The sequence below is a fragment of the Nothoprocta perdicaria genome, unplaced genomic scaffold (assembly GCF_003342845.1).
Source record: "Nothoprocta perdicaria isolate Ctin4 unplaced genomic scaffold, notPer1 scaffold_136, whole genome shotgun sequence".
In the NCBI taxonomy this organism is placed as follows: domain Eukaryota; kingdom Metazoa; phylum Chordata; class Aves; order Tinamiformes; family Tinamidae; genus Nothoprocta; species Nothoprocta perdicaria.
Genome location: NW_020454494.1, coordinates 707,279 through 723,511, shown reverse-complemented (window position 1 = coordinate 723,511; position 16,233 = coordinate 707,279). Strand labels below are relative to the sequence as shown.

General features: G+C 37.1%; 1 protein-coding gene across 1 annotated transcript in view; it reads right to left on the bottom strand.

Moving 5' to 3' along the window:
- DLGAP2 (DLG associated protein 2) overlaps positions 1 to 16,233 on the bottom strand; it is a 153,936-nt gene that overhangs the window by 29,233 nt on the left and 108,470 nt on the right. The window contains exon 7 of the mRNA XM_026033892.1: positions 1,656 to 2,005. Within this exon, the coding sequence (XP_025889677.1) occupies positions 1,656 to 2,005 (350 nt within the window). The remainder of the gene's footprint in view (positions 1 to 1,655; positions 2,006 to 16,233) is intronic.

Genomic DNA, 16,233 nt, shown 5'->3' with positions numbered 1-16,233 from the left:
AAAAAAGAGGATCTAGTGATATAATGAAAGTTTCTGAATTATTTGTTAAAATACCCAGACTGAAGCAAGACATCAATATTGCTGATGTACCATTGAAGTATCATTGTGCACAGCTGCTGTAAAGAAGAGATAAGAACAGCACTACACACAATTCCTTTCTGAAAAGTAAGTTTCAGGTTTGGGCTATAAGCTACCAAAATTATTTGCTGCTCTTCTGGTCTTTTCAGAGTTATCTGCAAAGCCCCTCTTCTGAAAATTTAGGATACTCTAATTACTTTGTAAAACATTTGAAAAGTAGTGATATGAATGTTCTACCATTGCTGTTCACATGCTTCTCTACGTAAAGAAACATAATCAAATACATTTATGCTGAGAAACAGTCAAGCAACATGCTGAAAAAGTCTATGTCTTTCTGTAAGTCTAACACTCTGATTACATTAGAGCAAAAATATATCACATTGTGGTGCTAGACAGTGAAGTTCAATAGTTAGCAGTGACATGTTTAAGTCCATATTAACTTGTGATCATATTTTGAAATTAGTGGAAATGGAATTACTACTATTTAAGACAAGAATAATTGTTTTTGCACAGTTATATCCTAAGAGGTGGACAGTTACTCATTCAGCTTGATTATATAGATCATTACTGCTCTAGACTATTTCCAAGATATATACTGTTATCTCAACAATACCTGTGACTATGCAAATATACATGGCRTTCCTTCTATAGCTGATCTGGCAAAAGGAGGGTTTTTTTTAAGCGATGGAGTGAACTCAGCAATGTAAAGGGGTCACATAGTCAAAAGTAAATTTGGGTCTAAGCAGGAGCAAGAGAAGAGCCTAAATTTTAATCTGCTCTTCTGTCTCAAAGGACCTTGAGGAACTTTGCAAGTTCAACTTGTTAATTTCATTGGTACTTCTTAGAGATTAAAATAAATGACCACTGCTACCTAACGCATTCCATTTAGTAGAAGGTATAGCATTCCAAACAGCATCTGGAATCATCCTATTTTATGCATCTGAAATGGATGACAACATGACAGAGTTTCTACAGTTTGATGGGCTTTTTGTCAGATGAAATAATTATTACATTTTTTGCTCCACAAATGGAGAAGTATTCAAAAACTATGCTTATTAACATTATTTTTTGGACACTGATAATTATGCTTTATCTACACCAACAAGTTTCTTTCTTTCCCTTCTTCTCCCCAACACAATGCCTGTTAGTAAAGTGGAGCAATAGATTTTTAAACATCGTTACATGTTTTCCAAGGTCAGAAGAGAAGGATAATGGAAAAAAATACAGTCAAGCATTTTAAAGCTGGCATAATTCTATAAAAAGGACTGTGAATTCATGGAGAGAAGGAGATGAACATGCTGTTCACCTGTAGCTCTGCAGTATAATTTTCATATCAAGTGTTAATGACAGGTAACCTCCCTAGAGATTTATTCATTCATTTTCTTCCAGGTACAGCATATTAGCTGAAGACTTTTCTGCACAGCCACATCGCCATGATGTGAATTACAATTAACGCCAAGCAGCCAGGGGTTGTTTGTTAGATTATTAGAACCGGTGAAGCTGAATGACTCATTCTATGCTATTTACAGAAAGAAGGCAAGCAATTCATCACAGAGCAGATGTTAATGATAGGCTACCTGGATCCCTATAGAGGAACGTCGACTCTTAAGAAACTCCTCGGCTTTTGACACCAGAATGGCCTTGTCGCTGGTTCGTATGGAGGCGCCCTGGCTCTCGGAGGCATGGCGCTGCGCAGCCGCAGTCTCCAAGGCAAGATTCATGGCCTTGTTACTGTCCAAACTGTCTGTGGAGTTGTACATCCCTCGCCCATCCTGAGGCCACGGGGAAATCCTCTGAGTCCGGCTGTCGTGATACGCGTCCTGGGTGGATTCTGTGCTGCTCTGTGCTGTGACGGAGATTAGCGGCTTGGAAGTGGTACGAGGAGGTACCGGAGGCGGTGTTTTTTTGTAACTTGTGTAAGTTACAGCTATGGGAAGAAGGAAAGTATGAGAAAGGGAAACGAAGATTAATTTGAGCGAAACATCACAAGAGAAACCACCGCGACACTGAGACTAAGCTCATTAAAAATGAAGGCGATGCAACGTAGCATTCTTAGGGAACCTCACTATTAGTGCACAGTCCTCTCTCATACCTAAATGGGTATCCATAGCAACGTTTTATTTCAACCAGAAAGGAACGGTTGAATATGCTACTAATGTGTGCTAAAACGGGAGCCCTTGATTATGATGGAGATGGAAAGGAGTGTGTGAGCAAGGATTTGCCTGGGTATGTCTGAGACTCCAGAGTGATGCTGGATTTCTACACACCCTGGTGCCTCTGAGGTTGCCTCAGCACAGGATAGAGCTGATAAGAGAAATAAAAGATCGTTTTTCTCCTTCCTCTTGTAATCATTTGAACTGTGCACTTTGTATTGATACAGTGCATTAAGAAAGCAACATCAATGTACTGGAACAAAGCATTCTTCAGAAAACCTCTACTTAACAGTGTGTCACACTTCAACCTTTAAAAATACCTCCAGATCTACCACAGCAATCAGATAAGCCTGGCTACTTTCACAAGATGTAGAAATATACTTTAAACATATTCATTATATGCTGAATATGCAGGCATGGAGATATTTATAATATATAAAGCTACTAAGTACTTGGACAACACACACAAGGCTACAATTAATACCAAATATAGTGACATTTTATCTATTATCCTTCAGTAACTTTTAAATCCTTAGAACACACATGAAAAGCTGATTTACTGAAAGGCAAAGTATCATTAAAAATGCAGACATAAAAATGGGTCTGAAACACCGAAAGAACTAGACACGCATGAGTGGAACTAAGAATTTTAGTCTGACGAGCACAGCAGGTTTGAGGTTGGTTTGACTTGGTTCTGTCTTGCAGCAAAAGACTCCATAAAGCCTCCAAGAAAGCACTACATAAAAAAAATTTTGTCTACAAAAAACTTTAGGAGACAGAATCTCTCTTCTATAGAGACTGAAAACTATTTATTTAGTGATTATTATCACACAGCTAAATTATCAAATAGCCAGCACCACCATACTGTTTTGTTAAAAGCATTTCTGTTAAGGGAAAGTTTTTCCTCAAAGCAGATATAATCATATAATTCATAAAAGTAGAAGCTGGTACAGAAGTGCTTCATAATGTAGCTTTCCATATTTCTGTACAGGAAAATCAAGACCACCTCATTTCTCATATAACTGCACCAACATGAAGGAAATTATTATCTTTCCCTATATCAGTAATGGCAAAATAGAGCAATATATACATGCAGAAACCAAGCTAGTGAATCTTTTCAACATAAAACGTCATTTTTCATGTCTTGCACAAATGCACCACAATGGTGACTAAGGTAACCTTGGAATTCGGGTTACTTGAGTACAAGACATTCTTCAAGTACTCCCTTTCTCATTATACAGAAGGCAGCTGAGAAGCAATGAAATCATGAGTGTTTTCCCAGTCATTCTTTTTAATACGAGGTTATGTTGCAGCTCTCTGGAGAGAAAAGACAGTTTTAGGAATCTGCCATAAACTAGAACTTCTTCTGAGAATGAATCACCAGGTTAGCCTAAGAGGAAATGGAGTCTAGAGGAAACTATTCTTACGTTCTGATTTTTGATAATCATAAATAAAATGGTGATCAAAAATAGAGTGAGGCAGAGGTAGTGAAAACGTTCATGTGAAACACATTTTGAATTATTGCAGATGCAGCTCAAACACTGGCAGAGATTTTTAGAGTCCTGTCTCTGAACTAAATTGTTCTAACACAGTGAGACACATGAAAACATGCTCTTCAGCTTTGGAGATGGTGGACTTTTTTTAAAAAAGTGCAGTTTTGTTGTCCTATCATCAATCTTGTCTCCTGTAAGTTTGGTTACCAGCAGTTAAGACAAAAGAAAAATCTAGCATTTTTCAGATGCTTCAGGGAATACACAAAGTTCATTAAAGAGGGGAGATTGTAATGTTTGGAAATTATGACAGTGTCCCACAAGCTTAAGCAATGCTCAAATTAATTCTTCCACTGAGGGAACTACTATAATACTGTTGCCTCTCCTCTCCTTCCACAAATGTATATGGAAGTGATCTAAGTGCTGGGAAACATCTGAAATGGAGACAATGGGATGAAAGAGTGTGAGTAAAATCCAGATAAGGAAGCTATTTTATCTATAACACAAGGCACGTTATCACTATTATGACTAACTTACTATTTTCACCAACTATCTTCATCCAAAAGAGTATCAGTGAATTATGAAATATTATGAAATATATTGTAAATGTGATAAGCAAGCATATCCCTACTATTCAGGTAGCAGGTAAATAAATGTTAAATATGACAACCTCTCACAGCTAGTTTAATTTTCATTTACATTTCAAAACAAAACAAAAATTTTGTTTTGTTTCATTTACAAAACAAAACAAACAAACAAACAAAAAAAAAAAGCAAAAAACAAAAAGCTCCCTGTAGCAGAACTGAAACAGTTACTTGATCATTTTATTGTTCTAGGATTTCAAATTTTCTTCTGTAAAACTCATATTATTTCAGTGGGTTGATGTGTCTTATAGCCATGAAGTCTTATTGTACTGTAGTATTTTGGGCAGCATTTGTTCATCATGCATAAATAGGAATTAAAAGAAAAAACAAAAACACACATATTCAACATGGAGAGGAAACTGGAAGAAAGACGTGAAGTTCATGGGCAATGGGATATATTTTTGCAGTGAAACATGGCAGAAAGAAATCCGATTAAATTCTAAGCTACAGTCACAGAGATCAATATTGAGCAGAGAAATAAAAATCTATCTCTAAGCAGTTAATGAGTTCATATCTGGAACAATAGTTTCAGAGGCACAGAAATCTGGGACTAATTGGAAAGTGTAACAAAATCAGGTAARAGGATGGAAGCGTGAATTTGTGAGGCAAATTTTATGACCAAATTCTATTTGATTTAATCATTCAAGTGGTTCCAGTGAAGCTAATGGGATAACTTATGTGAATAATGCTGTTGAGGCTTGACTCAGATGAATTTGATATGATAACTAAATGATAGATTAGCATGTTAAAGTAAAAAAGTTACCYTATAATGCAGAGTTTACAGTCCATGTTTGGTCTTAGGTTTCTAAAAATTAAGGTCTAGAGCAGGAAATTTAATATTAATTTCAACATTTATTATTAAATATTTTTTTCTGTGGATGTTCCTGTTATCAGCAGTAATGTCTTTCGGCCTTGGTAATATATATATATATWTTTAATATATGAAAAATCCTTATCTGGAGATCATAATATACTATCTGTCACTATCTGTTAGATAATCACCATCAACAAAAATGATAAATATGATCAAGAATCTTCTCCTAATAATTTGGGTATTTCACATTCTGATCACAGTACTGACTATTCAGATATTTGCCCTACTTCAACATAAATACATGCAAATGCATCCACTGTTTTTTTTTTTTCTTTTAGGTAAGGACATTATTAGATAAACTCACATGAATATACACACACATAGTCCACAAAGTGATTTGGTAAAGTGTTGTACTTATCCATTTGTTTTTGGAAGAACTATTGTCATTATGCAGAAAGTCCACGTCCCATTTCTGCCTGCTCCAGTTACCTTCTCCTAGTGTATAAACTACCATTGACACCTTAACTGACAAATGACCACTTCCTTCCTCAAATATACAGGATTCCCTATCAGTGCTGAATTTAGTACCAAAATGGCCTCCAGTGACATGTTCTATAATCCACATTAATGTCTCTTATGTGTGAGCTGTGTGATATCAGCTAGGAAGAGCTGTTGAGGACTAGAGTATTGGGCGTTGTGCAGAGTGATCAAGAAGACAATCCCAGCTCGAGAGAAATCATAATTCAACTGTTCAGATACATACAAGAAATCTAAGGAAAGTTTGCTGACTTCTTAAGTAACAAGAAGTTTTCTATTTAATATACTTGGAAGCATTAAACCCCTTTTAATCTGCACTGCATTTGACTAAACTTGGCTACGGATATTGTAGCTTCAGCCATAGAAATAAGTCAGGCACTCTGCCCATATTTCGGGCCAAATAGTCTGTGCTAGGAAAAAAATGACTAAAAGCATTCAATTGAGACCTAACTTCAAGTTATCCATAGAGATTCATGATAAAAAGCAAAAAGAGACTTGCTATATTTGATGAAACATCAGTGGCTGTAGGTGACATTCAAAACACCTTTCCAAAGGCAGTCTTTTAACAAATCACCGTTGTTGGTCCATTTGAAAGGTATAATCACCTGAGCGGGTTTTATAAATCAAATCACTATAACCATTAAGCACTAGGATAAAACAAAACAGAACAAAACAAAACAAAAAAAACACATTATTTAGGYTGAGTTTTCAAAGTTAACTGTATGATAAATTGACACGAAAACACCATCAATTACCATCAAGGCAATGTTGGTCCCTTATGACACATGGAAAGACTAAACTGGATTTTCTGTTTTGTAAGGAGGTTTATTCAGAACGAGTACAATTACTCTGCTGGGACCATGGAGCTGCTATGGAGGCAGTGTTCCCCAGGGCATATTGCCTGAGACTTTCCAGGAACCAGAGCACTCAAGAAAATGCAGTGTGGACCCCCAAGCAGATGCTAAATGAAGGAAGGTGAATGCTAACCCTGAAACCACTTCTGAATACTGAAAAGCACAACTAAATCTAACCTTGTATGAAAAGATTACTCAATTCTTGCTGTCATCCTTTGACCACTGTGAACACTTTTCCTTTCAGAAGCTTTACATTCCCAGATAACAYGGTCATCCTTGAAATGCCCTTAAGCCTCTTCCTTATACTGCATCATTTTTATTAGGACCACAATATTCTTAAATATAAAAAGCTGCTTGTGGCTGCATAACAATAACTTCTCACAGCAAAGAATCATCAACAAAAACAACAACAAAAACCTTTTAGGAAGTTCCTATTCCTATTTAAAAGAGAGGATGTTGGGACAYGAGTATATCAAAGCTATCAACTTCTCTAATACACTGGTCTATGCCAAACATAATTAAAAGGAAAGTACAATATCAAACAGATCTGTTTAATTTTTGCAAAGCAAATTTAGCTTTTTCTAAAGTYGTATTGTGAAATGTTAGAAAGTGGTTTCTTTCCTGCATCAGTAATACTTTTAATGTTCAGTCATAATGAGATAATTTAGAAATGCTTAGATGTGACATATGTAACCTCTGGCCATGCGATTAAGAAAAAGTGATCAGCTAGAAGAAGGGGTAAAGCTTATGGTAAATTCGTCCAGTTGAATTCAATCTGCTTATTTTAATTGTGTGCTGTCAGTGTCCACCTCAAAGACCTACATCTGATACTGGGTTTACTTCTTGAACTTGGAGTATTATGTGTTCCGTCTCTACAAGGAAAATTGTTTTGCCTTGCTTCATTTTTCTTTGCCTTTACCTGACCTTGAGCACTGCTAGCTGAATGTAAATGCAAGGTATTTAGATTACTACTCAGACACAGCTACTATACACTTAAATTGAAATAATGGCTATATTTGGATGTAAGGCAGATGAGGAGACCTCTCACATCTACATTCTCACACAATCCTGGTTCTTCCCCTCTTTTGCTTGCTGCTTCTGGGATAGGTGCTCACTTCTGCTTCTTGTTCTGTCACTTCTGAGGGCTCTCCAGGTTTAAGAGCTTTCTCTATTTGTAGGGTAGAAGAGGGTTTTTTTTTTCTTTTTTTAAATTGGAAAGATAGTCAAACCTTGCAAACAGTCTCTAAAGCTTACCACTGTCATACTGTGCTTGATGTTCAAAAGGGAATGTTGCTTTTAAATAAATACATTCTTCTAATCAAATCTAATTATTTGCCATTAAACCTAATCAGAGGGCTACTTTAGTAATTATCATATCTTCATGCTTCTACCGTTCTCCCATTCAGCCCTCTACAGTGAATCCTGTCTGGTAAATATACCAGTAATCTCTGTTTCTCAGTACAGAGGATCTTTGTGTTTGGATGTAGTGCGATCTCTTTCCCTGCAAAAAGAATCTCTTTTCTTTCYTTACAGAATCTCTTTTTTTTTTTCTTGCTAAACGGTAAGAAACAGCTGTTACATCCACAATGGTATTTTTCTGAGGTATTTTCCTGAGATGACTGCTTACCCCCAGCTGAGCTATATCAACACAATTACCTGCCTACATGACAAGTATTGTCGGGAGTTCTGAAGAAAAGTTCTTAAACTCTTTTCTGGATAGATCATTTTAGATGCATTCAGGTAAATCTGGATATTTGTCACATACTAATGTTAGATCTTAATTGATGGTCTCATCTTGCCACAGTGTACGAGAGCAACATGCTACAGTTACTCTGYGCCAGATTTTTTGAGTTGGGTCTTTTAATTACAATGAATTTCAACACACCATCCCTGTTTGAGAATCACGCAGTGGAATCCATCTCACCTGATAGTAGTCTTTTAAAACATCCAAGTCTAAGTTGTCTGAACTCTGAATGATGATTCATGACACCTATGAAGGTGCCCACTTCTTTCTGTTAACTAGAAAGGGAATCAAGTATAACCAGTTCAGATCTAGACATCTAATTATAAGGTCCCTAAATGGGCAGGACAAACTCCAATCTCTCAAAGCTGTGGCCCAAAGAAACCTAACTTCTGTTACATGGCTTCACTGGAAAGGTGGAAGCTTCATCTCATATGCTCCACAGCCCCTGAGAGCTGGCTAGCAAAGAAAGCCTGTACAGCATTCGCTTGCATTAAGGATCTGATTGACATCTAATTTCCTGCAAGAATGCTCCTTGATCCCTTCTGGTGGACCTACTAYACAGCAGCTAGTAATAGTTTGGCCAAAGTTCCCCTTCCAGCACTACAGAAGCATTAAAAGCAAGTTCCTTTTAATTTTTGTGCAGTTTTAGGCACTGAGTAAGATCATGCTGTTTAGCTCCACTAAAGCTGTTGACACTGAGATCGGCATAGTTAGAACAATTCACATAAACTCAGGATCTGGAACATTATCATAACATTTTTATCGACATAGGCAAGATTTATGTCTATTATATACAATTATTTTTAAATAGCTTTTCAAAATAATATGTCACTGAGACACTGCTACCAGATAAACCCCTACAAAATGTTATTTTTTAAGTAGCATCTATTCTTGACATCTCTCTGCTAAACAGAGTCTATATAACATTTGAGATAAGAGGCTAAAAGCATTAGTATGCCACCTAATCTCAATCAGAATTTACAGTGGGGAGACACAAAGTTACAGGATGAAATATGTTCTATCAATGTATGTGTTAGGTTAGACTCAGTAATTACAGTAGATCCCTTCAGGGTAAAGCTCTGTACATCTATCTGATTTTTTACAGGAAGCTTAAAATTAAGTGGAAATGTGACTACTAAATATGGGGAAAGCTGAAGCCTAAGAGCAGCATCTGAACACACTACAATCTCCCAATTAAAACTTGAAGGAGAATAGTATAAAAGGAATTACTGTAATCAAGTCATTCAATGCGTAAATGGTTGCCTCCATATTGAGGCAACTAAGCTCTGTAGGCARCCCGTGTTACGTAAACGATAAAATCTGTTTTGACAGTGTAATTAATGTTAGTCTCAAAACAGAAATGCAAATCAAACAAGACATCAAGGTCAGAAACTGTAAGCCTTTGCCAAAGTTAAAAGAGATGTGGGCAACATAAGCCTCATGGATTGCTGATGGACTGGTTACAAAGGGTTCTATTTTGGATCAGTTAATTTGCAAGAAATTATAGCTTAACTAGCACTTAGCATCCTGTAGACATCAATGCAAAGTGCTGACAGCTGCTTTGCTCTTCAAGACAGTTCCTGTGTGCCTCTAAAATACTGAAGTTGCATTACAAAACATCATTTCAGCTTTTCAGTGACAAAGAGGCAGAAGGTACCTTTTCCTATTCTATGTTTCATTTACAGAATATATGTGGTTTATAGGAATAGGGATTGCATTTGTCACATCGCCAAAACAGTGAGAAATAAAGAGAAAAGAAGTACTCAAAAAGCTAAGAGTCACTATTACTTGGAGACTCTTTTCACATTGAAAGGAATAAAAAAAAATGAAATCATTTTTTTTCAATAGAAAAGAATCAAGCCAATATTGGTGCAAATCTGTACTTAAAGAAATCTTTTTTTGACTTCCCATGCAGCCTTATTATTCAAGTGAARTATTTTCTGTCAACCTCTTGAAGTACATCCACAGACATACTAGGCAGGCTTATTATTCAGACTTTTGTTTGTATATTTTCTAGCCTCATAGTAACTGTGTGTGCCTTGTGRTTTTCTTTAATTTACAATGAGAAATTCTGAAGTACACAGGGACACGATTGCTCAGTTAATCTTAAGGAAGTATTGTTCAATAGAATAATTTTAATGGTGCGTTATGATAGCTGTTCTACATTAAAGAATTTAGAAGACTACAAGCTGTTTCACTTAAACAACTAGTTTTTTAGTTTTTTAACTTAGAATGTAATGCTCACCTATAAATCATTCTTCTAATCTGTAGAAAGCTACAGCTCTGGATAAAATCTCAGAGTACAGTTCTTAGATTGTAAGAGTATAGCTGATAGTCAAACCCAAGGCAAGCCAAGGTACAAATGGAGTCAGGAACGGTGTCAGAATGCTGCTTGGAAGGCTACTTCAAGGTTACTAGTCCTGTATTTAGACCTAAYAAATGATTCTGCTTGTTTTGAGCTCTCCATTCTGTAAGGACCTAATCTACCTTATGTGCCTACCTAATCTGTCAGGTAGGCACTGTTTTCAGTGTTTTCCCTGTTTTCAGTGGGACCAGAATTTAAACTCTAGTTTCATCCTATAATGAAAGACAAAAATGAGTGACTTTTAACTGAGAATTCTGAAAGTTAGCTAGCTATACCAAAGCCATCATTTTTGACTATTTTTATAGGCTACTGAGAGAAACAGAGACCTCAGGAGGACAACTAATCTCATAACATATACCAATCCTAAAGGAGATAAATCATATCTCATTGACTATAATAGAACATTAATATGACTGCCTTTGACGGCTACATTTTAGATATTTGTATTAGGTGAGAGGAATTTTTATGACTGAAATTTTGTGGCTTTTCACTGTTCAGAAGGAGATTAGGACTAGAAAAAGTCTAAGAGTGAAAAATGTATTTTCTGGACAAATGTGTATGCATTTTCTGGACACGGAACTATCCCAAAGGCTTCGCTTGTATTTAACCTAACRAAAACCGAATGCATAAAAAATGTTATGACTCACTGATATGTCCTTGATATTATGTTCCCAGTCTCAGAAACCCAAGTGATGGCTTACTCACTTCATACTGTGTATCTTGTATCTTCCCCAAATTTACTAAAATATTCTCTAATTCTATCTGAGGAGCAATAATGTTTGGATTGCTCTCATATATGTGTAAACTAAGATTTTCAGTGTATATATTTTAATTGGCTATATACTGAGACTAAACCTTGCACTTTCAGCATGCTGGAATATTTTTTGTATAGTATATATGCAGTTTGTCGTTAAGGAACAATGTGTCATCAGACGAGTGAGTCATTAGATATCTCAGTGTGTATGTTTGTTGTCTGTCGCGGTACAATACAAATCCAAACACTCTCTTCACTCCSGGTCAAATTCACCTAAATATAGCTGTCTAATGCTTTTTGACATGTCCTAGGTATTCTGCCTAGCCCAAGGCTGTTTGTCCAGAAGGACACAATTCTCCTACAGGTCCCATGTGGGTGTCTCAGATGTCTCAAGTGATACCAGCTATTAATGCTTCAACTAATCTGAAATTACTGTCATGGGAACTTAGACAAAAAGCTCCCATGTAAGCACATGTTTTTAAGTGACTTCACCTGGCTCCAAATCCCTTCCCACTTATTTAACCTACTTAGTCTAGGACTAATTTTGCCTGGTTATGCCCTTGGAATGTCACTAAGTTTAACACCCTTATTTTCAATAATTCTCTGGGAGCAAAAAAAAAAAAAAAAAAAAAAAAAAAGTGGAGAGAGAGAATTCATTGGAATTAAACTTAAAGCCACCTATAAAAGTCTTTTTTTTTTTTCCTTTTTTCCCTCAGAAAAGCCTGACTTCTGAGCCTCTCCATTCAAATACAGAGACTATTTTATTTAAAGAATAACAAACTTGTTTTGTTTCTACCTTCAGATCTCTGTATTATTACAAAAGACTTGGGTAGCAGCCGCCCACAAGGATCTCATTCTCCTGGAAATGGCAATTTTGAAMGTTAGAAATAAATAATGTCCCTCAGGAGAAGCATATCTGTAAGGAGCAAGCATTAATCAAAATGTCCCCTCCATGCGGTGGAACGCTAGGGAAAGCACCTAACTTGTCTCTCTACATATCTGACAATATATTCTTGGAAACATTACTCACTGATGGCTCTTCTAGAAGGTGAAGGGACCCTACTGAAGCAAGATCTGCCCAGCCATAAAGGAGTATTTCAGAGTACAGCTCGAACTCTTCCAAAACACCCTCTATATGCCACAGCACTTCCCTAGGACTCACATATAGAGAATTTCTCCCTTGTTGGGCACACAGTTTGTACAAGGACTGTCCCGGTTTCCAAGAAGCTAGAGGAGAACAGAGATCTCAGTCTTGTTGTACTGAAAGTTTCATAGAGCTGAGGCCATAACTTCCGTCAACTTCAAGAATGCTGTGCTCATTTACATTAACTGATGAATTGAGCCTCGATGGATGAAATATTTTATATGAGCTAGTGCAAAGCTCTTGCCAAAACAGAGTCAAAACAAGTTCTCTACACTCAGCACAGAAAGCATTGAGCTCCAGGGCACGTCAGTGCTATGGCTCCTGACACTCACTTCTCTAAAAAGACAGGATTGGATAATTGCAAAGCTTCTAAGAACACTCCTTAAGAGACTTTTTCATTCCCCAAGGAATGGAAAAGGAGAAGCACTAAGAGGAGAGAGTCCTGGCAATGTAAAATGAAGCAGTAGGAGAATTTCAGCTAGACAAGGCTCACCTGCCCTGTGAGCTTCCCACTTCTGTGCTGGCCCATCTAATGACAAAACCCTCTGGGAGATCCTAGGTAAACAGCTGGAATGAAATTTATCTTTGCTACTATTAATTTCTATCTTTCCAGGAAAGCTTCACACACCTAAGCAGTGAATTCCCTTCYTTGTATGATTCTTTCATTCTTTGTTACGCTTTCTTTTTTCATAGGGTCATTCAAAAAATGAACCTGAGAAAACTTTGAAAACTGATCTCACAGAGCAGCTTTAAAGCCAAATTCCTCCAGAGAAAGGAGCACGTGTGTCCTTTTTAATAAAAAAAAAGTCAGCTGTCTAGCAAATCTAATAGGTTAYGGAAGAATTATGTCAAGCACAGAACAGCAGGGGCAAAGGAAAGGCAGTCATTACACATTTTTAAAAATCCCCACAGATATGAGGCAAGGACTTCAGTTTTTATTTTTGCATCTGCAGATGRTCTGTAGCAAGGAGAATGAAAATTGTTAAAGGCTCTTGGCTACTGCTGCAACTGTTCTGCATGTCTCATCAGCCTGAAGAGGCCAGGCGGGCAGCCCTGGTTAGCATGGCCTTCCTCTGGGCTCAGGGAATCCCAGACTTGGGAAGAGTAACAGCAGCTCTTGGATATTGAACTCCTCAACCAAAGGACCTGTGTCACCTTCATCCCCTTGACTCCCTGGACCACTTCCATAATGCAGGATTGCTGTATAACAGCAATGTCAGCAAAGGAGGAGAATAGTATATTTAAAAGAATTAGAGACTAATTATTCCCCCCAGATGCACTCAGAGCAATGAAAATGATGTGTGCATATCCAAGTGTAGAACTGGGCCCATCATTTGTTAGGATAAAATTTATTCTCGCAGTGTATGCTCAGGAGCTGGCACAGCATCAAAGTAATAATTCAGGATCCCCAAGTGCTCCCACAGATATATGTTATGTTTCCTGCAGAGAATTAAAGTGCCAGATAATTCCACGGGGCCCCAGCAGTAATTAAAAAAGTCAATAGGAAAATTATAATAGTGAAAACAGCCTTTTATATCTCATTTGGAATTAAGTTTTTGTGAGAGTTTAAATATTCCTATAGCGGACACTGAAAACTATTATTTAGCAATAGATACCAATAATAACTTCTAACGCTCTGCATTTACCTCCATTCTTTGTACAGAGAGAACATAAATTTTAGAGATGTTACCTCATGCATTCATCTCCCTGATTTGGCTGGACGTTACTAGCCATATTGCACCAGATTAAAAATATCCAAGCAACTTACTGGATAAGTTCTATATCTTGTGAAAAAAAACAGAAAGGAAATAATGTATTTATTGATTACAACCCYTTTTTATTTTAAGAACGTGGATTTTTTTTGAATATATATGGATAGTGCTCAAGGACAGAGTATTACAACCACAACAGCACACCAACAAGTTCGTACTGCATAGTTAGAATCCCTATGACAATCCACAGCCTATAATTTCACCCATACTTGGTGTCCTCATATCTTTGAAGTATAACAAATGCTGTTAGTGCTCAAACAACACCCAGAAAATCAGTCCTTGTGGACTCTTATTCTGCAGTGCTGTGCTACGCAGCAGTATTATGTATAGCAGTCCTAGCAACTACTATGAGGATAATAGATGAAATAGATATTCTCATGTCATTATATCTGAAGGTATATGATCATGTAGTTCCTTTACTGTCAATGACAGTTTTGTGGATAAATATCAAATCTGCATTCTAAAAATCCACCCTACACAGCCACTTACTTCAAAAAGGGAAAGCTGAAAATGGCTTTGAATCAGGAGAGAGGAAACCTGCAATTCCTCGGGCATTCTGAGCTGTAATTGAAAACTCCCTCATGCAATGTGACCTTGTTTGAATTAATTGGTTTCGGAATTACTGCTCAATAGTTCAGTAAATGCGGAATTCTCTTAAGTTTACTCTTTGCCAAGCAGAGTCTGGCTGAGATGCAAAAGTGGAAAAAAAGACGATTCCATATGTCTCACCTTTTTCAGCGCCAGCTCTTCTGTATGCACTAACATACTACAGCTACCTAGTATGAATTATCTGAAAGGAGTTGCCTAGCACTGGTAAGGTTTTCATTGCACTATATTTTCTATAAAAAAAGGAAGCAAGTCATTGTAGTGAAGTGCATTGGCCACATACAGTGAGTAACTATATATTCTGAAATCAGCAGTGATGCAGACATTGCTTTTCTTAACATTAGCTGGAAATCCCCAAAGGGGGATCCATGTGATCTTGGACTGACTATTTAACATTAGGAGAAGAAATCCAGGATGCTTTTATGCACCATGACCCAATCACCATTGTGCTGAAACCCATAGATATTTATTTTTGTCAGTAATCAGTCTGTCAGAAAGCACAGGCTTTGTCACAGCCAAATTATTTATGTTAGCTAGTTTCAAGAAACTGTTGTAGATGCTCCCTTCTATTCATTAACCTAAAAGCCAGAGAAGTTACTTYGGTCAGGTGTTCATTTCTCTTTGACAGGAGAAGAATTTCCTACCTCTCAGCAGAGTGCTTCAGTTACTGCCTTATAGTTTCTTCCGTTGAAGCTGTTTTACTTTGAACCTGAAAGCAACGTTCGCTGAGCACCTGCTCTGCGCATCTGATCTCACCTGGCTACAGCAGCAGTCTCCCTCTCAGTGCAGCTCAAAGTGTTTTATCCAAACTATAATAATGCTATCAGGAGAATCTGAGCACTCTCCCTCATCTAAATATACAATAACATGGTATTTTGGTTATTCAGCTGGATGGCCAAAGATGTAAATTCCCATTATTCTCTGTCTCCCTTTGAGGAAAGATTATAATAGTTCCTTCTGCTTCACAAGATACAATCCTAAMTGCTAACTCCTGTCTCGTAGTTCAATAAATATTCCAGCAAACAAGGTAAAGATCAAACAATGTCAACAGAAAAAATAAGGAAACATTCCAATATGTTCCATAATATACAGAATATTTTACATATAGCTCTCTCCGTATATGGGGCACGTAACAAAACTAAGYTGACCTCAAGAAAAGGGAATACCAAGCTGGAGCTTCCCACATCATGCTAACTCCTTTCATCTAACCATGAGCAGCCATCCTTGCATTAGCTATTGGATTCAGAGAGCTATTTTCAGAGAGCATCTAGGGAGCCT